Source organism: Lethenteron reissneri, chromosome 55, assembly GCF_015708825.2.
Source record: "Lethenteron reissneri isolate LAM-NWPU_2019-01 chromosome 55, ASM1570882v1, whole genome shotgun sequence".
NCBI classification, from domain to species: domain Eukaryota; kingdom Metazoa; phylum Chordata; class Hyperoartia; order Petromyzontiformes; family Petromyzontidae; genus Lethenteron; species Lethenteron reissneri.
In genome coordinates this window covers 4,792,295-4,820,025 of record NC_083833.1, presented here as the reverse complement: position 1 = coordinate 4,820,025, position 27,731 = coordinate 4,792,295, and the positions used below count along the sequence as shown (strand labels likewise).

At 47.7% G+C, this 27,731-nt stretch overlaps 1 protein-coding gene across 1 annotated transcript; it reads left to right on the top strand.

Annotated features, from left to right (window-relative positions):
• The first annotated feature begins 1,211 nt into the window (after window positions 1-1,211).
• On the top strand, window positions 1,212-27,219 carry LOC133356711 (rho guanine nucleotide exchange factor 3-like). Its single transcript, XM_061574352.1, is given in 11 exon segments — window positions 1,212-1,444; window positions 13,542-13,643; window positions 14,546-14,746; window positions 15,808-15,870; window positions 16,727-16,823; window positions 19,216-19,292; window positions 19,988-20,245; window positions 21,835-21,978; window positions 21,980-22,006; window positions 23,723-23,897; window positions 24,608-27,219. Coding segments are annotated over 11 exon segments (1,680 nt in total). The 5' UTR covers window positions 1,212-1,348; the 3' UTR covers window positions 25,048-27,219.
• Window positions 27,220-27,731: the final 512 nt, after the last annotated feature.

Genomic DNA, 27,731 nt, shown 5'->3' with positions numbered 1-27,731 from the left:
GCAGTTTCCGAAGTAACATTTTTCACTCGAGCTGCTAAACACATGGTATTTAGTGTTTACGCTTAACACCATATATGCGTGAGAACGTGCGCATAGGTGCACGTGCTACTGTACTTCAGGCCGAAACACTTGAGAGTGGTGGATTTAATACCTGGATGACTACTTGGAGTGGAAATTGGAACTTGTCACTGGCTGCCCTAGTTTGACTCAAATCAAAAAGTCAAAGTGATTTCCTGCTTAAATAAGCATCGAGCCGGTGTAGGAAATTCCCAATTCCTTCAGCAAGCTAGTCTTCATAGAACGGCCTCTGTTGATTCCAGCACAGTGGTGGACATTGTATCGACCCCAGAGGGATCATGGGATGAGTCAACCCAAAACCAGGACTTGAAACTCGAAATTTTCCGTTTGCGAGCCACTCATTTCTCAGCTGAGCCATCTTACTCGGCTGTCGTGAAATTGGTTTCTGGCATCGTGGCAACATCAAATCTATGGAGACAAAGGCGGTAGGGGAGCTGGTTTGCTGGCCATACGACCCAATTGCCGTATTATTCTGGCCTCAATTTGCGTGCACAATGCAGCACTAGCACCAGTTCGTTGCAGACTTTGTGAAGTCTACATGTACAGGATTGATGTTTTTACAGTACTGTACTTAGGAACTACACGCATATTTAGGAAGTGACGTCCGGTGTGCCTTAAGCTGGCCAAGCCGACGGATGCTAAATTTATATTCACACTTTTTTTTGTTGTGGTCTCTTTCCGTGCCATACCTAAGCCAGTAAGGCAACTTCATAACAAGTGCTGTGCAGCGCTTGCCTCGGTAAGAGATTATAGCAAGTCACTGCAAAATTCACAAATACGTTTTATTTATGCGCGAAATGTCTCACACACACACACACTGTGGAACCGTTTGATTCAAGAAGGTTGAGCATTTTCATTAACTTGCTTTACACCACGATAACAAATCTGCCACACCGGTTTCCTCTATTTTTGTTAGTCTCAAGCAAAGTGGGTGAGCGCGCGCGCGTCTGTGTGTGTGTGGCGTGTGCGTAAAACTCCAGCCAGCAACGTGGACCTCAAAAAAAAAATTGCGTAAATTCCTGTAGCGCACGGTGAGACCGCCGCTCGCCACGCACAGCCGAGGGCCACCGACTTCGCGGGCGGGGCCGGGACCTGTGGTGGAGGGGGGGGGACGTGAGCCCGAGAGCCCTCTCGATCGTCACCAGTTTCTCGCTCGCCACAGCCTCGGAACACAAACGTCGGTGCGCGCACACCGCCGCCTCCCGCCGCCCTCCACCCCAGCCGTTTGCCGCTCGGCCAGAGACACCCACCGCCTGCCTCCACCCTGGCGATGGTGGCTAAAGATGCCACCGGCTGCTCTTCAGGAGCCAAGCGCTCTTTGGATGCGCCGGACACGCAGCCGGTGCAACTGCGTAAGGAGCCGGAGGTAAGGCGCTCTGCGGACACTGCGGAGACGGTTTTTGATCTATCTACCGTCGCTGGCTTCCTCCGTGTTTTTTTTCTTCCGTTCTCGACCGTTTTGGGTTTTTTTCAAAAATGTCACCCCGCCTGAGGTGTGGTTCTTTTTTGGCGCACGCCTGTTCGGATAACTTTAAAGGTAAATTTGAACATTACACTGAATAATTGTGATCCACGAATAGTTTGATGGGTTCAGAGGGACTTTTCGCGCGACGACATCGATTGTATTCTTGGCTTTAGCAGCTTTGGCGAAATCGCGCTTTTTTGTTATTGTTGCTGTATGGAATCTGCCGTAGATGTTTAGCTGCATGATGTGCAGTGATGGTCTGATCGAGATGTTGACTTGGCCCTTATAAGGGCCGTTAACAGAGTTGTTGATGTTGCTCTTCAGACTCGGAGGGCGATTGGCGTTCAATCGCCTATTTAATGGCAGTCGCAGTGTTTTTACGCGTTATGGAAACACCGTGAGAAGTTGTCGCGTTCCTCCTCCCCAGACGTTAGATCATGAGTATCATTGTAAACAAAATCTAAACTGCTGACAGTTTACATGTTAAGCTGGTGTTTTGATGCCTGCCATTTCATTAAGGTTTACATGGGTTGTAGTTACAGTACGCATCTAGTAATTTCAAACGTCCCACACACAATACAGAAATCCGAGACAGGGTTAATTGGGTTTTTGGATTAATATTTAGGCCAATAGTGAAAAGCTTATTTAAATGTTATTGAAGTAAAAAACAAACGATATTCTCAGCCTAGTTGACCTCATGTTGAATAAAGCTACCTTGTAACAGCATCGTTTCTAGGCTGTGTAGTGCGTGATGTATAGAAGTTCGGGTGGGGGGTTGGGCGGTGGTTTGAGAAATTGTGTTTTGAAAAAACATCTGGCTGGGTGACGCAAATTAAGACGCAATGCAAGTGTAGCGTTCAATTAACGCCGGTGCCAGGTTTCACGACGCAGGGTCCGTGACCGTGAACGCAGTTGTCATTCCGAGGCCGCGTTCATTCCCGAATTCCCCATCCCGTCGTTAATGCCTCCTCCCCCCTTCTTTGATGGGTCAATGAGGTAAAGCGCCACTTGCCCCGAGGCTTGTGTCACCTTTTATGGGAAGTGAGTTGCGATTATTCACAAAAATAATTATACACACACACACGCCCAAAAAATGCATCGTCTCCGAACCTTCACCATAGGAATGTGGAATTAACCCCCAGTGGCTCCGTGCAACTTAATCGCTCCGCTCAAATGTAGGAAGAGCGCTGGCCATTACTGACTCGACGTCTGCACGAACTCGCACACTTCCTGAACGAGCGCACACTGCGTGGATTGTACGACGGCGAGAGCACGTAACGGGGGAGGTTTTCTTTCGGCGTTTACATAAATTGCATAATTCGCGTGACGAACTCCACGCTTGGAGCCGCGCACACACACACAAAACCAAGGCGACAACACCTAAAGCCCCCTCTCGTAGCCTCTTGGCACCGGGACCCCTGGCGTCAGGTGCTTTTAGTTTATAGGAGCTGAGTTTACCGGACACGCGTGAAAGCCCGTGCTTAATAATACAAGGGTGCTCTGTTTCATAGCAAACCCCTGAACAGAACACTTTGTTACCGAATGTTCATAACCAAGGAGGGAGATTGCTAATGATTAAAAGGTTTACTCTTCCAAGTGTTACTGGATAACTTAACTCCTGAAACCATCTGCGTGGTTGACTTGTCGTTAGCAGTGTCGGTAGTGAGACATTGACGCAGCATTGTAATCGCAGGGGAATTCTAATCATTCAAAATATGCACTTCGCGATTTTAATTTGGTGACTTTCAACCACGTGTTGTGTACCCAACATGCCTACAGAGAGATTTCGCTTGTGAATATTACCTGCGGTGACATGCATCAGACACGTAGACAGTGACAAAGATAATTTAAGAAAGAAAAATTCGCTTGTGTTGCGATCGAAACGTCGTGATCTATTAATTTTCTATCTACGTGACTTTACCGAAATAACCAAAGAGTATAGATTCCTGCAGTCACGAAAGCTTCAAATCAAGACGTCATTTAATAAAAAAAATTAAAGTATAGACCACGGCTGTTGATGCTGATAAGTGTAGACTAATTGCGCGGTGTTCATTTCACTTATGGCAGGCAGGTAGAGATCGCGCTGACGAAGTGACTACATCTAATGTGGCTAAATCTCCGAGGGCTGGAGTTGGAACTTTCTGTCCCACGACTGTAGTGACAGCATTGCTGTGATACGCATAGCTACACGCCAGGCCACAGGAACGCTGCTCACTCTGCCTCTGAATGCCATTTCTGCCATGATCCAAAAGTTTTCCAGCTCGCCTGCCACCACCCTCCGAGCACAGTTCAACCACAGTGTGCGGTTTGAAATGTGAACTCTGCAGCGCGTGGGGAGCGTAATCCCAGAACAAGTGCGACACCGCTGAATTATTTCGGTTCGGTGGAGATTGCCCCACGATATGGCACGGATAAAAAAAAAACATCAGGCTCGCCTTTGTTGACGCTTTTATGGCCATATATGGGCAAGCGTTTGGTCAAGTGAAAGTAGTCACTTCCTCGACGCTTCTACCCAGGACTTTAATTGAAGTCGCCCCTGATTATGGCTGGGAGGAAGGGGGGGGGCGTAAAAACCGTGACGATACCGCGCGTCGTCTGCTTCACAGTGCGTGTTAAAGATCCCCCTGACGTTGTTCACAAGAGGAAGCTCAGAGGGCGCCACGGTGGCGAGACGTTAACTTCCTCGCCTGGTATGGAGGAGGCTGTGGATTCGATTCCGACCCTGACGCCTGATTATTTGGAGTTTTCGTGTCTATCTCCCCGTGGTCACGTGGAATTTTCTCCCAATCCTCCGGGTTACTCCTCCACATTTAGAATCAACGTGCGTTTTAGAGTATTTAGCTGCAATACATTTCCACGTGATAAGCCCCTTGAGTTATCATTTGTAACTAAGTTGCTTCTGAAAAAGAGCGATATTGCTCAGTTGGCCTTACTTGGTAAAATAAAATTACTTTAGTTTTAATGTGCCGGTGTCAACGCCAGTACCGTCAAGAGCGTGGGGGCAGGGGGTGCCTCGCCCCTCCCCCCCTCTCCGCGGTGGTCAAAGCTCCGAGTTGGGTCCCTCTTGACAAACACCATAAGACATGTCTTCAACAAGTGTAAAATAACAAAAACGTGTTTAAAACCCCACTTAAATGTATTTTTTTTATGAAAATGCTTCCATTTACGTTACACGTTTTATTTTTATTTAACGAGAGTAGCAACGTTGGGCGACCGTGCGAGACAAATCAAATATTGGAGCCCCGCCTGATCGATTGCTGCACCCCCCCTGAGCTGATAATGTCGTCACCACGCGACTGGTCAGAGCCCATATTTTCCAAATTCTAAAACGTTACACACATTACTCAGTTGGGATTCATAACAACCCTCCACCACCCGACACAGCCAGTAAGGTTTGTCACGTAAACAATGGTGTGTTGGAGAGTCAATACACAACATTTACAATTTGAGTAGAATGTTTCGCTGTTAATTACATCCAGCATCGTTGCAATAATCGCCCCCTACTGGCAGACTAAAGCCCCATGTTACCCTTGCTGATACTCTCCTGGTCTCGAGTTCTCCTGGGTAAACAAATTCGACTTGAACTTGTCTTGAAATGGCAAATGTCCCCATGGTGTCCAATTGCTCCCGAGTAAAGCCGTAGATACACTGTGCATGTAATTCACATCCGATTAGCACACATACGGTGCGAAAGAAGTCCAACATACATGTAATGTAAATTGTGAAAACATGCGGCCGGGCGTAGTGCTGGCCATCAACCCCCTCGAGTGCCGTACCAGTCTTCATAGCTGCTCGCCAAGAGCAATTACCCCAACAGTCTGTTAAGGGGCCATCCTCAATGACGTCACGCACCTGGGAGGGGGGGGTCAGACATTTGTGACGATGTGTGACGAGGGGGGGGGGGGTTGAGAAATGTGAAGTCACATCAAAATGCGCAACTTTAAATACATATAGACATCACGTTCTACTTAAATATACTTTTTAATAAATGTTTTCTCCTGCAACATCAGAGTGCAGCGCCACATTAAATACGCACTACAATGACAATAGCTTAAAGCGATTTGAAACATGTTTTTTTTTGGGGGGGGGCAGAGCTTTGTGACGTCATATTTTAGGGGGGTCTGACTTTTTGTGACGCAGTGTGACGATGGGGGGGGGGGTCAAAAATCGTCCAAAATCGCGTGGCGTCATTTATGGACGGCCCCTAAGGTTTTATGGGGGTCTTTGGGGTCGTCCATAAATGACGTCACGCGATTTTGGACGATTTTTGACCCCCCCCCTCGTCACAAATCGTCACAAATGTCTGACCCCCCCTAGGTGCGTGACGTCATTTATGGACGGCCCCTTTGTTTGTAGCCCGGTGGATTGAGCCATGAGCCCAAACATGGCTTATTGGAACCAGCTGGGGTGGTGAATACTTCCCATGATTTTCTTCAAGCATTTTATCTGCACATTACCTAAAGACGTACGATAGCAAGGTTAACGCGGTAGTTTTTGTTAACGACATACATTTCGTTAGGGAAAGGTACCATATTTTTTCTTAATCGAAAATAAAATTTCGTATTTGTGTATGTCGAACTTCTCACCGTACATATCCCGCCGTGCTAATTTTGAGAAGAGAAAAAAGTTACGTGAAACCATCCTTGGCAAATATAGCAAAAAAAAATTAGCCGTGTCTACAAAACAGCGTAATTCTACTAAGGATTTCTGGCCATCGTGGATACCGCTCACGAATGGATAATGGTTGCAACGTCACACCAGGTGGGTACCGTTCAACTCCCTTGGCTCGTGGACTTAACAGCAGCAGCAGCAGGGGCCCCATTTGTGAGACCATGATTTTAAACCCCTTTTCAGGGTCAACTCAGTTCCATCAACATTATCATCATTGCCCAATGAGGTTGCGCCACTTGCTGCAAAATCAACATTTGTCTCATGCAGGAACCCAGCAAACGTGGGTAGATATAATTGGAATCCCAAATAACGGGGACTGAGACGAGAGTTTTAGAGTACGTACTATATTACTGGCTTCGCATTGAAACGTCAACGTTTATCAGTTGCACACTTTAAAAAAAAATAACTTAAGTGCACAGCTTAATCTGTATCCTCATTCCCTCCAAAAATTGTGGCTTTTGGGGTTTTTTGTTCTACTTCCTCTCTCCATCTTCCGAGAATTTGGCTGCTGAGCAACTGCCGCTTGGAGCCTCGCTCCACACCAGGGCACGGTGGCCTGTGTCCTGTAAATGTGCTCATACAATTATAGGAATGTAGGGTACGATAGTATGGGATTGTTTTAAGGTGGGCGTATATTGTACAGGGGACGTCCATAAGTGACGTCACGCACCTGGGGGGGGGGGTCAGACATTTGTGACGATGTGTGATGAGGGGGGGAGGGTTTGAGAAATGTGACGTGACATCAAAATGCGCAACTTTAAATAAATATATAATTGTTTTAACAACACTAATTGTTATAACAACACTCCTACAACATCGGAGTGCAGCGCCACATTAAATGCGCACTTCAATGACAATAGTTTAAAGCGATTTGAAGCATGTTTTATTGGAAATATGGTTGGGGGGGGGGGCAGAGCTTTGTGACGTCATATTTGAGGGGGGGTCTGACTTTTTGTGACGCCGTGTGATGAGAGGGGGGGGTGGGCAAAAATCGTCCAAAATCGCGTGACGTCATTTATGGACGGCCCCACAGGCAGTCCTTGACGTACGCGGTCGATGCGTTCTTGGAAAAGCGCGCGTATCTCAAAATCGCGTATGTCAAAAACAAGTTTCCCATAAGAAATCAAGGTAAAGAAGGGAGTTAGGGGATTTCACTCACACTCGCAGACACGATCGCCCATATTATCCTCGCCTATGTCTATGCAATACACGTACACACGATATAATACTTTAAATGAAAAAGAAAATCACGCAAACTCAAACATACTTCCTAGAAAATTTAAATTAAAATAAAGAAATACAGTACGACTTATTCGTGGTTATTTCGGTAAAATCACGTAGAAGGGAAATAATAAAAGAATTAAAATAAACATAATAATAAAAAGACATAATAAAAATACTTTTATTTTATAATTTTTTTATTTTATTTGATTATTTCCCTTCTACATGACTTTACCGAAAGAACCAAGAATATGAATCTCTGCAGTCACGAAAGCTCTAAATCGAAACAGTACGACTTGTAGCTCCACCGGAGTCGCGTTGTGGAGACAAAGCGAAAAGTGCCGATGTCCACGTGGCAAAATGCTGTCGACTGGAGCACATTCGTTATCGTACCGCACTGGCTGCTAACAATGCCATTGGGTCACGGTTCCAGACTGTGGGGGACGGGGGGGGGGGCTTGTATCGCATTGCGGACGACGTTATTCCTAAAATTCCGTCGCGTATGTCAACAAAATGTCTCAATACAAAGGTTGCGTTTTTTCAAAATGGCGTACCACGAAATCGCGTAAACCGAGGATTGCCTGTACTTTAGTGCCTGATATCAGAAGATTAGTGCTGCATACAACTGAATTTGTCAATGTGATTTTCTAACTTCATTGTTACCCATGTATCGATAGTTGCATTTTAATGTGCAATTTGATTGTCTTGGTGTGATCCTGGGACTGTTGTTTGCTGTTGTTTGCTGCCTTACCCAAGCTTAGGATTTGGTATACTTAGGCAATTTGAGGCAAGGCTTCGGTGGTACGGCCATGTGATGCAAAGTGAAGAGTCATCAGTGGCCAAGACTGCCATGCGTATTGAGCCAGAGGGCCGCCGTCCACGCGGACGTCCGAAGAAGCGATGGATGGATCGAATAAAGCAAGACATAAAGACGGTCAACGCATCCCCTGAAGATGCCCTGGACCGAGCCAAATGGAGAAGACAATGCCGAAAAGCGGACCCTGCGCCACAGCGGGAACAACGCTAGGAAGAAGAGGCAATTTGAACTTATATACGTTATCTATGTCATTTATTTAGCTTTAGTGATTTTCTTACATTTCCTATACTTTGCACTGCTATCGGGTTTTTGTATTGTTTGTTGTTTTGACTTTCTGACCCGCCCCTACTGGACATTTGTAAACAAAAAAAAGAGCGTCATAACTCTTCGGATTTCTCCGGGATAATTACAGATTGTCGTTATGATCCTGAAACCCTACTCTAGGCCAGCCCGGAAAATATACTGAGAAATGTAGCGCCTTGTGTGTGTATGGCCTGTGCGTGTGTGGTGTATGTATGTATGGGTCGTGTGTGGGTGTAACATGGATGAGTTTTGAATTAGAACAAATTTTGATGTGTTTAGATTCTTTATTCAACGTGTCTTTGTGCCAACTAAGTGACGACATCCAATACCACATGATGCCACTTTTGGCAGGAAAGGCATGGAAGTGACATCATTTCCTGTGATGTCATAATTTCGGCTACATCCAAAGCAAAAAAATATGTATTCACATCATCCGAAATGTAATATCTAGCCCGACGCGTGTGCAGTGTGTGGCGTATGTATGGCATGTGTGATAATTATAGAAAGTGTATGCTTGGGTTGTGTGTAGCTTAGTGCCGGATTATCCTCGTATCAAAAGTAGCATATGCTACGGGCCCCGCACTTTCAAGGGCCCCACGCTCAATGCTTTCAAGCTATCAATTCCGGTTCAGTGTTTCTGCACTTGCTCTATTACTATAGTACTATACTGCCTTCAACTTTTATGAACGACTGGGTGTTTAAGCTTAGCGATTTGTCGTATTATCTGGCTGTATAGCAGATGAAAAATACAATAACTTTACTATGCAAGTAAAAAAAACGTGTTTTAATATTTACGTGTTTTTTTTATGAAGGGCCCCTTCATAACATATGCTACAGGCCCCGCACTAACTTCATCCGGCACTGGTGTAGCTTATGTATTGGCTCAGGCATGGCTGTTCAGGGTATTTTGCTCCCTGTGCTCAGTTCCACACTGATCATCATCGTTTCTGTATTGCACACTTTTTTCACACTTGAAGGAGGATTGCACTCGAACCGTATTCATTGTTGGGTTAAGTCACGTGGTCGTTTTATGCCAAACGTCTTGCGCATTAACCCTCCACCACCCGACTTCAATGGACCTAACCAGGTCTCCGGAAACCCAAACACAGACATGGGTCTTTGTTATTGACAGCGACATTCTACTTCAGGGGTCGGGAACCTTTTTGACTGGGAGAGCCATAAAAGCCAAATATTTCTAAATATATTTCATTGAGAGCCATATAGTATTTTTAACGTATAATAAACTAAATATGTCTTACTTTTAATGCGACTTCTGGTGCTGCGTGGTTTTGCTGATGGCCTCTGGTTCATACTTGGTGAGGTTGAGCTTCATGCAGGCGTGACCCGTGAAATTTATCTTCAAAACTAATTTCTGTTTACTTTAACATGACAGTATTATTAAGCAATATCACAAGTATTTTAAAATCAGTTCCAAACTGATTTTTTTTTTCAACTCAAAATTGTCTGGGAGCCATATGCCGTCACTGGAAGAGCCATATATGGCTCGCGAGCCATAGGTTCCCGACCGCTGTTCTACTTGTTAAGCAATACAGTAGTAACTGTGTGGTGCCGGTCTGAGTCAGACGTCCTGCACCGCAGCATGGTTACGTGTCGATACGGCTGAAACTGAGTGGCAAGACTTGCCACTTTCCGCTTTGCCTTTTTAAATTATATATGTCACACCGAGGGGGGAGGGAGGGGGGTTCCCACCCCCGCCCCCCTTCTGCAAGTTGCACCACTGCGGTTATAATTGCCCCAGTGGCGGATAAAGGATGCAGATGCAGCGATCGGATAAGAAACTGCACACAAAAATCTGTAAAAGCCGCTCGCTCTACCGTGCACGCACACTGTTTTACAATTACACAATTACACCGAAACACAGATTCCTCATTAGGGGGGGGGGGAACAGCACGCATTAACTAAACTTTTCATTTTACCAGGTAAGGCCCCACTGAGCTATGTAGCTCATTTACAGAAGCACCTGGCCACAAATGATGGCTCAACGGAAGTGGCTTTGTGAACGTGGAACTTTATAGCAACCAAATACTCCTAAACCCATGCTTTTAAACGTGGAGGGAAAAACCGGAGGACCCGGAGAAAAATCCACGCAAAATCCACGTAACCACGGGCTTCAGTAAGGATCGGGATCCAACCCACGACCTCCTGTATAACACATAAGGTAGTTAACCATGATGGTCACAAGACCACGCAAATGTGATACGACTAGACCCGTACCAGAGGTCGCAAACGGGTTTTGATTCCTTACCCGTACTCGTACCCGGCCGCACCAGGGTCGCAAACGGCTACCCGTACCCATACCCGGCCGGGTACGGGTAGCCGTTCCCTACCCGTACCCTACCCGAAATGAGTGACAAATGGTTACTCACCATTAACTCACGGACTACCCGTACCCGTACTCGGCCGCACCAGGGTCGCAAACGGCTACCCGTACCCGTACCCGGCCGGGTACGGGTAGCCGGGTATCGGGTAGGGTACGGGTATCGGGTACCCGGTTGCGACCTCTGCCCCGTACCCGGCAACTATACAAAAACCCGATAGCAGTAACTCTTCACAGTTTCAATAATTTCCACCTGTGGAGGTCACTGGGTCCATCCGTGTCTTGGTGGCAGTGGCCTCAGATTCTCTCGCAGTGTCATGTTTGTGCTGTTGGCTTGCTGCCCTTGATATTCCAATTGCCTCTGTCGCTTCACTCCTTTGGTCCATCTTTTTCCTAATGGATAACGCCTCTACAGTTAACAATCAAGACGAATTAAACTCTCCGGTACAATTCTACTGACAAAACGCTGGTGCCCCCTTTAAACACAAGGTCACGCTACAGGTTTGTGACGCCCCTGCCACGTTACCACTTCTCCCTAGCTCGTCCACTTTACGGTTTTGTGCAGTCCATTTATATTTGTCGGTAAGACTTTCCAATTTCGTACGTGAACACCTTCGATTGGACATTGCCACCCTGCAATATCCTGTGACTGAAACCCCTGCCCACGGTCTTGGGCTGTGATTGTCCTTGCAACAGTGCCGCTTAGCTCAATGGGGCCTTACCGGCAGAAGCAAAAGTATGACTGAGTCTGTGAGACTATTTAACTCTACAGACCTCTATGTAACATTACGGATCTCTATGTAACTCTATGTAACTCTATGTAGCTGCGGTGTCCTGTAACTGCCGCCGCTAGCCGACGATCTTGGGCTGCGATCGTCCTTGTAACGGTGCTGCTTTTGAGCTCAATGGGGCCTTAGCTGCTGAAACAAAGTCTGGGTCAAACGCTTCGCGCATCTCATATGCCAACGCCTTAATCCGTGTCAAAGATCTACACAAACACATTTTTCTTTTTTTTGTTCACGCTTAAGCACATTAAACAATGCGAACGGAGCGGTACCGAAATCAACAAAAGGCGCGATTGTTCGATGTCGATTCTTGGCAGAATTTCGCCTCGAATGCCACGCCGTGCGCTGGAACTAACTTGTTTATCTTTCTTGCGCGAGTTTTCACGCTTGCCACGTCCTTGGCTGTATTTTGCCCCTGTGTTTTTTTCTTCTTCACTTTCTTCTTCACCTTCTTCAAAAGAAATTGCGCAAAGTAAAAGTTTAAATACCGGAAAAGTGCATTAATGGGTTCATTGTTTCCTGGCCATTTTCTGCTTGTGAGAGTGCGGGCCATTTCGCATCGGTGTTCAGTTGAAGGCGCCACGAGTATTCTCCGTGCACACACGCCGGGTTGTGTGGTGAGCCGGAGTTCGTATGGAACCCCCCGCCCTGGCTGGGCCCCGACTCACAACTCTCTCTCTCTCTGTGTCTTTGCTGACTTTTAACGTAGACATTTCCTAAATTTACAAACGAATTGAGAGCGCTGGTGAGCACAACGTTACGGACCACAGGGAGCCATTAGGATTGGCTTATGTGGGACAATCTCTGCGATGTTTTCGACAATAATTGTAGCGGTGATTAAAATCAAGTGAGTGAGATAATTATTGGAGGTAAAAAAAAAAATACCATTTTGTACATCGTTGATGACTACGAGTCTGGTACCGATAACCATATGGTGACGGTTATTGTGGTGGATGTTATGGTGGTGTTCGTAATGATGGTGAGGACTGATCCATAATATAGGTTTTTTGGGTTAGATCGCATAAATATAAACATGTCGTTAAACCCGCCACCACCCGACACAGCCAATTAGTAATGTTTGTCATATAAACAGAACGTGGAGAGCAAATCCACAACATTTACAATCTGAGCACAACGTTTCGCCAGTAATTTCAACTAGCATCATCAGGCGGACAGTCAGATTTGAGATTTGACAGCCACTGGCTGTGTGCGTCCCGTTGTTCCAACCCAGTACATTGGCTGTGCCTCTGTGTAGCGGTAAAAAAAAATGTAATTTAAAAGTACTAGGCTGTATATTTGGTTTATTTACATCTGTTTTTTTTTGCAGTTTATGATTTGTATTTAAGACACATTAATCGTTTGTCCTGTTTGCAGTAATTTTTTTGCATGTTTCAGTGTAAATACTCAGTTTTTGTTTTTGCTCTTGTAAGTTTTCACAATGCCACCCTGCAATGTGCTGTAGCTACCGCCACTGCACACAGTCTTAGGCTGTGGTCGTCCTTGTAACGCGAGGCTGCTTAGACTGTGTCTGTGGGTCTCTGGGCAACGCTACGGCTTTCTACGTAACTCTAAGTAACTGAAATGTCCTGTAGCCGCTGACACTGCAACAGAGCTAAATGACTTAAAACTTTCGTGACTGCAGGAAGTCATATTCTTTGTTCTTTCGGTAAAGTCACGTAGATAGAAAATAAAAAAATATATAAATTAAAATTTAAAATATATCATTTTTTTATTTACTTTTTTTTTTCTATCTTCGTGAATGTACCGAAAGAACCAAGAATATGCAACAGAGCTGCCTAACTCAGTGGGGCCTGGCCAGCTGGAAGTCAAGTCGTGTCTAATGGCGGTGTCCGTCCCCATCAGGAGCCAAGCAGCAAGCGCGTCAGACCCCAAAGCCGCTCGTCCTTCGCCAGCCTCATCTCGCCCATGCGCTCGGCTGCACGGACGCTCGGAAAGCCCCTCCAGGTACCGCCTCGCCAGGCAGCGCTGCGGCCTCGTGGGGTGACCGCTTCCTCTAGCAAAAAAATAAAAAAAAAATCTATATTTTTTATTCTACCAGGTAAAGTCCCACTGAGCGATATAGTTATTTTTTCCAAAGCGACCTGACCCTCACAAGTGATCGCCCGACGAAGTGGCTCATCGCGTGGAAATGTAGAGCGGCCAAACACTCCTAAACGCACGTTGATTCTAAACGTGAAGGGAAAAAACCGGGGAGAGAAACATGTAAACTCCAAACATACAGCAGACGTCAGGGTCAGGATTGAACTCACAACCTCTTGTATAACAGACACGTCGACCACCGCGTCGTCCCAAAGCGGCGACATGGCTGAGCCGTACCGCACGTCTACCAATTGTTGTAGCGGCCCTCCCGGTTAATGCCGAGTTAGTTGGTTGGAAAGACACAAGCCGTCTGCTTCACTCTGGGCGTTATTGATCCAGAGATATTATTTGGAAAAGAGTCGGCTGTGTGTGCCGGTGCCCCGGTTCAAATATGCCAAATTTGAAAATGTACGCAAATTACCCCATCGGGTAAAGCCAAATAGCAACATCGCCCCCCTCCTTTTGTGAAACTGCTGCACAACATACCCGTGGGATGTGAAACATAGTGCAATCGGGAGAGCCTCGCACGATAATAATTGCGCAAAATACAGAACTGCACAAAAGCGTTGACTTGATTTGTGCCAGCGTTCCATCTCAAAGCAGGATTGCTCCGACACTTGTGGTAACGCACCATACACTGTTCCTTGATGTGTAGCACTCCCTATTAACCAGAAGTCACCAACCCTTGACGATGGCTCCCCGTGTCTCTGTCTCTCTCTCTCTCTCTGCCTGTCCATTGTCCTTCACGCCACCTTTCCCCCGTGCAGCGTTCTGCCAGTGTCCGGTTTGGGGAAGGCCCGAGCCAGCAGCCGTCTACCGGCTCTCGCAGGCTCGCGGCCCGTGTCAGTGCAGAGGCGAGGGCTGGGCCTTCGGCCGCCAAGCGTCACGACGGCCGGCTCTGGTGCGAGACGTTCACGGACGCGGCCGCCTGCCAGCAACTGAGTGCCCACGAGCTGAAGCGTCAGGAGGTGCGTCCCCCAGCACTTTGCCCTGCGAGGACTTGACACAGCAAGCCGAGTGCTCCTTCCTGTCTCTCGTTTATTTGTGTATCATCATTATTATTTTTAATAATTATTCACCCAGGGAAGCCTTGCTGAGTTTCAAGACGCTTTCTTCAGGAGGGTCCCGCTAAAGTTTGACGACGATTGCTGTTGATGCCAATTGAATAATTTAAGTGTGATTTTTCAAATTTGGACCATGACTCCGGCACAGCACACGTGACTTTCTCTTCCTTCAGGTAACGTCGGAGGATGTCTTAAGCATCCACTGTGAAACAGGCGGCGCATATTCGTGCGTTTGATGTAACCTGCGCAGTATTAACCAGTGCGGCCACGGGGCTCCAACCGCTAACCTCTGCAGCAAGCCGCAAACACGCGAAGCCTCTGCTCGGCCAATGAGACCCTCTTTCTCTCATCCGGACACTCCTCCGCTGAGGCTCAAGACTCATTCGGGAGGCTCGTGCTTTGAGTGTTGGTCAACTTCTTTGTCCAGTACTTTTGTGCGGTGAAGAAAACCACGGTGCGAAGTGGGGTGAGGAGGAGGGTGCCGGATGGGAATACCCGCACGGTAGAAGAGTTGATGCTTAGAATTCGCACGAGCAGTTAGTCAAACCTACGCCTGTGTACTGGCCTCCCGTTGGCATCTTATTCGTAGCCCTACAGACTGGGAGTGCCACGTAGCTTCTTTGTGATGCACCAAACACAACCCTGCCGTCACGACGCTGGCTTACGGGTGTGCACAGCCACTAGCAGCTGCATCTACGCGGACAATGCATCATGCAAAGCCAGTTCTATAATCACCTGCAGTGTTGGCAACTGGCCTTGGCATTTGACCTAATTGACGCGTCACGTATATGTCCTATGTAGTCCTGTAGCAGTTGTCGTTAAGTAATAGTAGTGGTATTCTTTATTTAACCAGGTGGTTTTTATATACAGGCCCGTTGAGACACATGATACTTTTGTCTCTTTTGTAAGGGTGACCTGGGCTTTTGTGTGTTGCCAAATGTATGAGTCCGGTTTGTCTGTTTCAGGTCATCTTTGAGCTTTTCCGTGGAGAGCATGACCTCATTAAAGACCTGCAAGTTGCCAAGAAGGTATGGTTTTATGAAAATATTATTTCTCCCCAAAACACAACTGCATTCTTCACGACAGCCATGAATTAAAGAGAAGGTCAGCAATCGTGTTATTTAACGACAGGGACCGCAACAGTTTATGCAGAGGCTCAAAGCTACCTACCGCATACCATGGACCCTTTACATGACAACATTAAGGACAAAGATGAGAAATTGGAAGTGGGAGGTGCGGGTGAGGAGGGTGAGGGCAGGAGGGATGCACGGGAGAGGGGAGAGAGCAGAATACAGCTGCACAGCTCTGGACCAGCGAGGCCGAGTACATGCCACTGGATATCTGCAGAAAAAGAGCTTCATAGCTCATCGGATTCATCCAGTATAAATACACATTCTAATGGGGATGTAGCAAACTGGGGCAAATCCGGCCTCAAGGTGTTTTTGGGGGGTCTGGGACCCGTGACCAATAAATCCCATGGGCAACTCAGGGAGCCCATCCAGCAACGAGTCCTAGGGGGCGGCAAGGGCAGCATCAATGGCTTTTAGAGAGGTCTTCAGGGGCAATCCAGACCCACCGCCAATAATCCCCATGGGCGACAAAGTGACAGCGGAGGCGGAATGGGGAATGCGGGGAAACATTTTCTGTAGCTCAGCCCCAGAGAGTTCTGGCTGCAATTGTGCCTGGATTGTGGATGTACGTATGTATGCTGAACTTCTTTCACACCGTACGTAGCCAACCGTGCTAATCGGAGGTGCGGGGGAAGGACAATAAAACTAAACACAACAACAAGCAGTTCTGTGCATGTGTAGTCCGTTTAGTGAACGCGTGGTGCGAAGATTCCACCACGGAACAGAAATGACCGACTCACTGCTGTCACCGCAGGCCTACCACGACCCCATGCTGACCCTGGCCATCATGACAGAAGAGGAACTCGCGCAAATCTTCGGCTCTCTTGACTCGTTCATCCCTCTGCATGAAGGTGCGTGCCCGTGAATGGTCGTTGCCTCTGTACATCTCTCCACGCAGAAAACGCCCGAGGTTATTCTGCAGCGGGGCAACGAGGCGGCCCGTGTGGCCAGGCTCGACAAGTGAAAGAGAAAAAAATACAGACCTGAACACGTGTATGTTTATGCAGCCGATATTGTTATTCATAATTGATGCATTCGGGTTAGGCCATGTACAAAGGTGTGTGTCCATGAATGGTCGTGCCTCCACACATTACTCCACACAGAATATGACCCGAGTTTATTCCTAAGTATTGCAAAAGGGTGGCCAGCCTGAGGTTGTGAGTTCTCACCGAGGTTAGGATTGTACCGAATTTTTTATCATCATTATTGCCATTGTCATCATTTTTATTGTAACGACACCGAACACACTTTGTGCTCGGAGCCTTTTTATTTTGGCACAGCACCAACTCTGGGCCCGGCTTCTTGCTTCTCGGTTGAAGCTCGAACCCTCTCCCGAACATCCTCTCTCATTGTGCTCTCGCCTTTTATCCCTCTCGAGCCCCTTCTCTCGAAACTTCTCTCATTGGCTTTTTTCCCCAGCCAATCCCCGTCCTTCCCCCTTAACGGTTCTAAACCGTCGCCTCAACTTCCAACCTCCGTTTCCTGCCCATTTCGGTTTGAACCTCTCCTCCATTCCCTTCAAACCTTGCCTCTCGACCAATCACCATGGAGGCCTCTCTGCACTAATAGGAGGCCTTTAGCTACTTCCTGTCTGTTTGAATGGACATTTGCTTCAGGTGGGTGCTCTAGAATCTCGGTCATTACATTATCATCATAGTCGTCTTAATTGATCATCGTCATCATAGTTGTCATCGTTATAATCGATGGCGTGATCATCGCAATCACCTGGTGACGCTGCACCGCTCATTGGGAAGTCCAAAGAAATGTTTAGATATGGCTAGACGGGTCATTAGAATGTGAAATTTTGCCTTCTGGTTTAGGATTTCCAGATGAGCGCTCCGCTCAAGTCAAGTTCAAGTCAAGTTCATTTATTAGGTATAGCCCTGTGAGCCATTCGGCTCTTGAATCAGGTGCAACCGCAACAAACAAAAAACAAAAACATGAACAAAAAACATCTTAAAGTGAATATGTGACTGAGTGCAAACAGAAAATCCAAGAAAAGACAGCAAAATATTGCAGAAAAAACACCGTACACCAACGCTGTGTGCAAAAATCTCAGTGGGATGCAAGTCAAACAACCAACAACCACAAGACAACTTAGATTAAGGCCATCAGTCTAACTCTCGATACCCAATTCATTATTTGGGGGGTGGGGGGGGGGGGGTGCTGACTCACCGTGAAAAGTGGCCGATCTCGCCAGATCTCGGAGGCTAAGTAAGGGTTGGGCCTAGGTGGTAATTGTGTTGGAGACCACCTTGGACTCGCTGGTGTTTGTAGCCGGAGGTAAGGGAGTACATTTGGTATTCGCGCCATTCTCATGTCGCAAAGGCAGATGTGACAGTTGAGCAATCTTGTTCCATCTGTGCAGAGGATTGGGTGCGTGTTATTGCTTCGTATGCGTGGGTTCTGCGGGGAACCGTTTCCTCCCACATAAAGCCAAATGCTTATTAATAGATTTGGTCAAATTTCCAATTCCAATCGGCATATGCAGTTTCCACCGTCTCGTCGTTTGTCCCATTACACGACCTCCGATTGACCTCGAGTGGACCCCCTCTTCCTCATCAAACCCCGTGTGGTCTCTCGAACCAGACACGGTGGACGTTGCTTCTCTGTCACCGCTCCGCTCGTCTGGAATTCACTCCTCACTATCACCGCACATCGGCGTCAGTATTGGCCGTTTGTCGCGAGATGTTACAAACAGTCGACATGTTAACTACCTAACATCTCGGCTCTGTGGTGGCGAGATGTTAGCTACCTCACCTGGTATACACGAGGTCGTGGGTTCGATCCCGACCCTGACATCCGTATATTTGGAGTTTGCAAGTTATCCACGTGGTCGGGTGGATTTTTCTTTGGGTCCTCCGGTTTTTCTCTCCACATTTAGAAACACAGATTTAGAGCACAACTTTTGTCTGCTGTACATTTCTACACGATAAACCACTTCGTTGAGCTATCATTTGTGGCCAGGTCGCTTCTGAAAAATAGCTATATAGCTCAATTGAGCCTTACCAGTTAAAATAAAAGTACTTTAGTATGTCATAATCTGAACACTCCTCTCTTTAATTTATGTTTTCGCACCTCCGAATGCCCATTTAAGTTCAAAGTGTGCGTGTTACAGGTCTAACAACGAATGGCTGAATCCCAACGAAGGGATGTTCCTGTCAAAAAGAGATGCTCTCTCACGTGTGTTCGTTGTCGTTTATTCTCCGTTGGGGGCGACGCTGCCAATGGGGCCTCGTGTAGATCTCGTGCGGCGGCTGGATGGAGCTCGCCAGGCGGACGGCTCCATTCACCACGTGGGACCTCTGCTGCTGGACTGGGTGAGTCAGAGTCAACATCCGCGCAGCGACGGCTTTTGTTTTTTGGTATAGCCATCGAATAAACTCGGTCGCTGCATCACGCGCTTTCAAGTGTGTTTCTGCGGCCGTCTGGAATGCTCTTACTTCTGACATTAGGAAGCCACTTGAGCTATGGCACTTTCAAATCTAGGTTGAAAACGAATTTCTTTAGAACTAATTTTTGCGCTTAGTTTGTTGTCCTTTCCCGCACTTCAGATGAGCACATTTGGCTATGTACGGTGCAAAAGAAGTTCAACATACATACATTCAGGGCCCACGTGGTCAGGCTTCACTCGTGAAAAAATATTTTCAAAACCTCAATAATTATCTGATGGCATACGTTGCAAAGGTGTGTGTCCGTGAATGCCGATGCCCCCGTACGTCTCTCCACGCAGAATACGGCCAAGTTTATTCCTACGTATCACAGCAGGCTGGGGCCAGCCCAAAGTCGTGAGCTCGAATCCTAGCCAGGATTGGCCCAGCCACATCATCATCATCATCCTAATCATCGTTTTTATCATCATCATCATCCATGTTATCGTACGCGGCCTCACTCCAAAAACAAGACAACGATGAATCGACACTTATCTGCTCACTAAAAATTTCACTGCATGCGCTTCCCCTCCCCTACCTCTCTCTCAACCTCTCTTTCTCTCGCCCATCCTCGCGGGCCACAGCTCCCCTGTCTCAGCGCCTACGTCGGCTACTGCGGGAACCAGCTGGCGGCCAAGGCGCTGCTCGACCGCAAGAAGCAGGACCCGCGGGTTCAGGACTTCCTGCAGCGGTGCCTCGAGTCGCCGTTCAGCCGCCGCCTGGAGCTGTGGAGCTTCCTGGACGTGCCGCGCTCGCGCCTCGTCAAGTACCCGCTGCTGCTGCGCGAGATCCTGCGCCTCACGCCCAGCGAGCACGCCGATGCCGCGCCGCTGACACGCGCTGTGAGCTCCCGAACCTTGTTGCACCTCGCCAGCGGGATTTCTCCATCCTCTTCCATTCGTCCCCAACGGACGCGTTCCCCAGCCCCCTCCTCGCCCAGCTTTGCAGGGAGCGGGGATGAGCGCAGACTGAGGCGTGGATACTGTGCAGGAGAAATGTTTCATGTTGGGGCGCCTCGGTGGCGAGATGTTGTCCCCTTCGCCTGGTATGCAGGAGGTCGTGGGTTCGATCCCGATCCTGACGCCTGCTGTATATTTGGAGTTTGCGGTGTCTCTCTCCCTGTGGTCGCGTGGATTTTTCTCCGGGTCCTTCGGTTTTTCCCTCCACATTTATCATCGACATGCGTTCAGAGTATTTGCCTGCTAATATAAATCCCCGCACACGATAAGCCACTGTGTTGAGCTATCATTTGTGGCCCGGTCTCTTCTGAAAAAGGAGCTACGTAGCTCAGTGGGCCCTTACCTGGTGCTGTAAATAAAAAAAAGTTTAGTGAATGTGCATGCGGAATATCGGCACCATGGCGCGGCGGCAAAACACGCTGGTGTGCACAACGTGAACTTGAGGCGGGGGATCTCAGGGGCTTGGATGGGGGCCCACCCAAGCCCCCACGAACTTACCCCCCAGCCGCAGGATGGGGTTCTGCCGTACCAATAACTTTCAAAGCCCCTGCCCTACACTTACAGCAAATAGCCTTGCCCAGAACCCGACCTTAACTCGAGGTCACCAGGGACCACACACCACGCATGTAGTGCATCGGCCAGTCATCTCAGTCAGTCAACCCATGGCACCTGAGTCTGTCCCGTGACCTCCTGTCAGCGGGCGTTCGACGCTTCACGTGGCCTTAAAGTGCACATAGCCTGACACAAGCGCCGTGGTGACGTAACTGCCACTTAGTCCCGAATGGCGGTTGTTGTTCTTGTTGATTGCGGTGCAATGCACGAATGCTCACGCCTGCCGCCTTTGCCTGTCTTATTCCTGTTCAGATTCAAAAACAAAGTTTGTACTCGTTTTGTTCGGCGTTAGCGATGCATGTCCCTTGGCACGTGCGCACGCTCGATCGCTCCCGTTCTTGCCTCCCCACCCAGCTCCCCCCCCCCATCTCCACGCCATTCTGCACTCTTACACGTTTGAATTTTCCACACTCTTGTACGTACGCACGTAGAACTTATTTCGCACCGTACGCAGCCGGGCATGCTAATAGGAAATGTGAAGAAGGACAACAAACTAAACACCAAAAACAGGTCTAAACAAATGAGTTTTCAATCTCGATTTTAAAAGTGCATCGCTCCGGTGGCTTCCTAATATCGGAAGGAAGAGAGCGTTCCAGACGGCCGCAGAAGCGCATCTGAAAGCGCGCAACGCGGTGACCGCCTTTGTTCGATGGGCAGCCAAAAGCCGCTGCGAGGATGACCGGAGTTTGCGTGATGATGAATGCCCCTTGACGAGATCTCAGCAAGTTATTGTAGTTCATCTGTGCCAAGAACTTTGCGTGTATCGAGTGCGACCTGATATGCTCGCTCCATTACGGGCGCCTTTCAAACGCACACCGTCATCGTCGTCCGTTGTCGCCGTGCCCCGCCTGCGCTCGCAGCTGGACGTAATGCAGGGCATCCTGGGCGAGATGAACACGCGGGCGGGGGAGTCGGAGTGCCGCCACTACATGGGGCTGCTCGAGTACGTGGACCCGCGGCACAGAGACCCCCTCATCGCCGCCGCTCGCTCGCTCTGCTGCCACTGGAGAGCTGCGCAACCACCGCGGGCAGGTGAGCTTGCAGAGCCTCGCCGGCAGCGTCGTCATCGTCGTCGTCATCATGACAGGCAACTTCACAATCGTCGTCGTCACAATCATTACGCCTGTAACAATTAATCATGATCATTGTAATAGCCATCGTCATCATAATCATCGTCGTCGTCACAATCATTAAGCCTGTAACAATTAATCATGATCATTGTAATAGCCATCGTCATCATAGTCATCATCGTCGTCGTCACAATCATTACGCCAGTAACAATTGATCATGATCATTGTAATAGCCATCGTCATCATAGTCATCATCGTCGTCGTCACAATCATTACGCCTATAACAATTAATCATGATCATTGTAATAGCCATCGTCATCATAGTCACAATGGTCGTCGTCACAATCATTACGCCTGTAACAATGTATCATGATCATTGTAATAGCCATCGTCATCATAGTCATCATCGTTATCGTCACAATCATTACGCCTGTAACAATGTATCATGATCATTGTAATAGCCATCGTCATCATAGTCATCATCGTCGTCGTCACAATCATTACGCCTGTAACAATTAATCATGATCATTGTAATAGCCATCGTCATCATAGTCATCATCGTCATCGTCACAATCATTACGCCTGTAACAATGTATCATAATCATTGTAATAGCCATCGTCATCATAGTCATCATCGTTATCGTCACAATCATTACGCCTGTAACAATTAATCATGATCATTGTAATAGCCATCGTCATCATAGTCATCATCGTCGTCGTCACAATCATTACGCCTGTAACAATGTATCATGATCATTGTAATAGCCATCGTCATCATAGTCATCATCGTCGTCGTCACAATGATTACAACTGTAACAATTCATCATCATCATCATCGTAATAGACATCGTCGCAAGTCATCATCGTCACCGTCACAATCATTTCGCCCGCAACAATCCATCATCGACGTGATTGTCCACGGACAAATGTCTCCTCAAGCCACCTTTCACGATCCGACAGTGTAATAATCCACCGAGCACTTGCCTACACACATCATGAATCCCATCATTAGAATGATCGTCAGGGCATACATTCTCACCTGATATTTTATGGAACACTGCTAGCCTGGCTTGAAGTGGGGATTACCGGCGTAAGGCACTACCACTACACTACACACGAGCTGACTTCACCGCTCCATTTCCTCAGTGCACAACCTCTCCGGACGAGTTTCGTCCTTTGGCTTCCGCTCCGTTGTTACTCTTGACCATCGGCCTTCTCCTAGCCACGGCGTGTCCTGCGTGTGTAAGCATCGATTTTGAATTGATTTTCATCGATGATGTGAAGTATCATTACGTGCCTCATCATCATGAATCCCATCGTGAGCATGATCGTCCAGGGCATACATTCTCACCTGATATTTTATGGAACACTGCTAGCCTGGCTTGAAGTGGGGATTACCGGCGTAAGGCACTACCACTAGAGTACGAGTTACGCCTTTCTATAAACAATACCATATTATTGTTCCTTATACAACCATGCCCTATAGTCATGTAATAATAATATACCATAATACCGTATCACAAGTGTGAAATAATACGAGCTGGAGGTTACGTGCCATAACAATTGCCGGATCACCATTCCGGACTGTTCCGGCTGAAACTCTTCACTCTGACTTCCACGTACTCCCTCCCCACCCTCATCCCTTATTCCTCCCTCCCCTACCCGGCGCTGCGAGCAGAAGCTGCACGTGTTCCTGCTGGACGGGGTGCTGGTCATCACGAGGCCCGGTTACCGCAACGGAGCGCCCAGCTTCCAGGTCTACCGCCAGCCGGTCCCCACGGCGGAGCTCTGCGTGCAGGACCTGCCGGATGGGACCTCCTTCATCAGGGGCCCCTTTGGGCCGGCGGAGCGAGGCAAGCCCTAATCACCCCCCCCCCCCCCCCCCCCCACCACCTGATCGGGGTTTAATCGCAAGTCCTCTGGCACCTATTTGAGCCGATGCCTCAGCGGTCGGGCGGGTGGCTGGCAATCGGGAGGTTGCGAGTTCTAATCCTGCTTGGGGGGGTTGACTTGGCCTCATCATCTCGCTGGGGGGTCATTAAAGTGAGTACCACTTTGTGGGGACGTCAACAGTGGTTGTCCTACGGAGATACTCGCTCCCGTCATGGGAATGTCAAATTTGTATCACTGATTCAGGGCTGTAAAGAAAAGATAACAACCGCATTTTTGCTGTTTGTTGTAAAGGTCTGGGGTTCGGGCCCAGTGGCCACCCTAGTTAAACCTGCAGGTGTGTTCCTACTGTAAAAAATGTGCCGTCTGCTTCACAATGGACATTAAGAACCCGTGATGTTATTCTAAGAAGGCTAGGCCATGTGTACCAGCGTCATAATCCAAATTTGTAAAAAAAAATAATTACCCAAGTGGGAAAACATATATTCGCCCCTACTCTGAAAAGTATCAGGACACCTCTGGAAAGAAGCCTTGGTGAGCCTTTCCCAGGCAAACAAATGTTGCGAAAACAACAACAATAATAACAATAACAGTACTCGCGATTGTGACGCGGTAAGCCTCGCTAACAATCGCACCGGCGCTCTCAACCGTGAACGCACGCACGCACACGCAGGCAAGCACGCGTTCCGCGTCGGCTTCTCCTCCGCGGCACGGGGCCGCATGCACAACCTGCTTGCCGACAGCGCCTTCAACAAGCAGCAGTGGCTCGGCTGCCTGCGCGCGGCGGCGAGCCGTGCCGCGCCAGCCTCCGTCGCCCTTCCCGCTCCACCGACGATGGCGACGCCGCCGACGCCGCCGACGATGGCGACGATGGCTAGACTGCAGAGCTTCGAGGATGACAGCGACATGGAGCTGAGTTCGCAGGTCGGACGGGACGGCTACGCCAGCTGCTCCGACAGCGAGTCGGACGCAGGCTCCACCATGGACACGAGCGAGTGGGAGAAGGAGGGCGGGTCCCGATGGACGGAGGTGGACAGCGTGCCCGCGTTCTGGAATGCGACGCGATGCGAGGATTTTGATGAGCAGCCATCCACGGCCCCACACGGGGAGTAAAATGAATGTAGTTTTGTGTGTGTGTGTTTTTATTGTATATTTCAGTCCAAGGGCGGTTATCCGTTTTGTTGGGCTGCATATTGGGCAGAGGTCGCAAACGGGTTTTTATTCCTTACCCGTACCCATACCCGGCCGCACCAGGGTCGCAAACGGGTACCCGTACACGTACCCGGCCGTACCCGTAACCTAGGGTACGGGTATCGGGTACCTGATTGCGACCTCTGGGATGAAGCCATGTTGCAGGTGCGGGTGGGTTGATTCTAGGAACTTCAATTGTGAGAAGAGACAAGACGTTGGGAAATGAGTGACAAACAGTTACTCACCAGTGACTCACCGTCTACCTGTACCCAGCTGCACCAGGGTCGCAAACGGGTACCCGTACACGTACCCGGCCGGGTACGGGTAGCCGGGTATCGGGTAGGGTACGGGTATCGGGTACCCTGTTGCGACCTCTGATATTGGGTATTTCTTCTCTCACACGTTTGCCGCGCACTACAACGGAGAATCGTCTGGAGTTCAATTGGAAATGTGGATAATGATGTGAATCACGATGACGTCTAAAACTCCTGAAGATGCCCGCAGTAGTGCGTGGCGGAAGCCTCAGAGGAAAAATGTTCAACACGTCGCCCAAAACAAAAGTTGGATTACCAGCGGCTGCGAAAGCATGTGTGTTAAATTGTAATTTTCGGTGTTATATTTTTTACTTTCTCTAAGTTCAAGCCAATATATTCCCATACAATTGCTTACTTATGATCGTATCTTCATGGGGTCATTGTCAATGTTATCGTATCTTCATACTTGACCCAATTACCATACTTTGTTGACTCAAATAAATGTTTATGGCAAGGCAGACGTTGTCTTGGCACGTACAGACGAAGCAAGCTTGTAGAAAGGGGCAATTGTAATATTTCTAGTTGCAGCCTAAACGAACACGTTTCCTTTTCATATTGAGTCACTGCCATTGACACCACTTGGAGCATAGGTTTACATGTGCACACAACCACACTGCAGCTCTTATTTGCTTATAACACAGTCCAGAAATTGCCAGCTAGTGCCCGGATAAATTGCGTGCTCGCTGAATGTGAGGAATTCGGGGCAGTTCACATTTTCAGTTGTGAGGGTTCTGTGAACAGCAGTGACAGAGGTAATGAGCCAAGACGTTTAAAATGTTTCCAAATACCACTGTGCATGGCATCTGCTTGAGCAATACTCCTTTTATTATTTATATTTCGTATATGTTGGTAGTATCATTCATTCATTTTGTTCTGTTACAAATCAGTTGCCATCCTCGCTTGGAAAGGAAATGTTAACGGAACTTTGTCAATATGTGCGGCTCTCAGAAGATGTTTTTTCTTAAAACGTGTATAATTTTTTTTAGGATCAGTTCACAAATTGCTTGCGGTTATTAATGTTCGTCGTTTTTAGCCGTGTCACCAATGTATGTACAGTGTTATGTTGGAGTTAGCTTTTGGCACGTGTTAGGATATTCACGGAGCGCGTTGTGGTTATTGGTCGTTATCGTCTCTGCAATCCCAGTTATTCCCGTGTATGATTCCTGGCAGTGTACATTTTGTGGTAGCTGGGATAAGGATTCCACAAGGTCGACCGTGTATAATAGGGGTAAATAGTAGGGATGAATTTCACATTTTAAAATGTCAGATTTTAAAGGTTCATTCAGATGTAGTTCGAATCAATCTAACGTGTCTTTGTGCTCACAAAAGTCACATCACCCGATCATGCTTCCCTGGCAGCACTTTTTGGAAGGAAAATAACAGATGTGATGTCACTTCCTGTAACATCACGCAGTTCGTATAAATGGGAGAAAAAATATATTATCATATTGTGTAAAATGGCGTATTTCCAGGCGCAATTTTTTGATTATTTCTGGAATAATCTGAAAATAGGGAACACGTTCCTGGCACATAGTACTACTATCTTGTGACGCAAGTGCTGAAAGCCAAAACATCTGGGTGTGGGGGTAATGCCTCCAACTCAGATTGAACATGTCATACTGGCCACGTGTCGAGCTAGATAACAGCGTTTGTGCCAACGGTTTAATCGGGGTGAAAATAAGCTATTGTGTTGTAATATACTGTATTAAAGCTTTTCCTCACTTTTATAATAATTCAAATTTCATCTATGGTTGCACAGCTCCAAATCGTTGAGCAGAAAATAAAGTCTTCTTTTGTAATCAAATTGAATTGCTTCTCTTATTTTTAAATCCTTTATATTAAGTTCGCTTGCGTGCTTGCTTGCTTGCTTAGGACCGTGCAATTCTTTCGGTCGTTTTTTAACCAACTTCCCGTGATCCAATCGAGCTGACATTTTCCACACAGACTCGTTGTGCCAGACAATTATTGTTCGTGAAAAAAAAATTCCCAAAATGTTACACTTTTTCGGCAAATAAAATATTTTACATATATTCAAATAGAACGCATTCATGGCTTTGGCTGAACGTCAGAGTGTAAGAGCCCAGAGCGTAACCCCTCCACAGGCCGTGGCGGAGTAGCGCCCTCGCTTCCCATCTTTCGGTAAAGTCACGTATAAAGATAAAATAATAAATTAAATTATAGCATACGACGTTTCCATTGCAACACAAGCAATCATCATCAGGTATAAATGAAATAGCAACAAAAATTTAACCAGAAAACTATAGACAGACATATAAGCAGATATCACCAAGA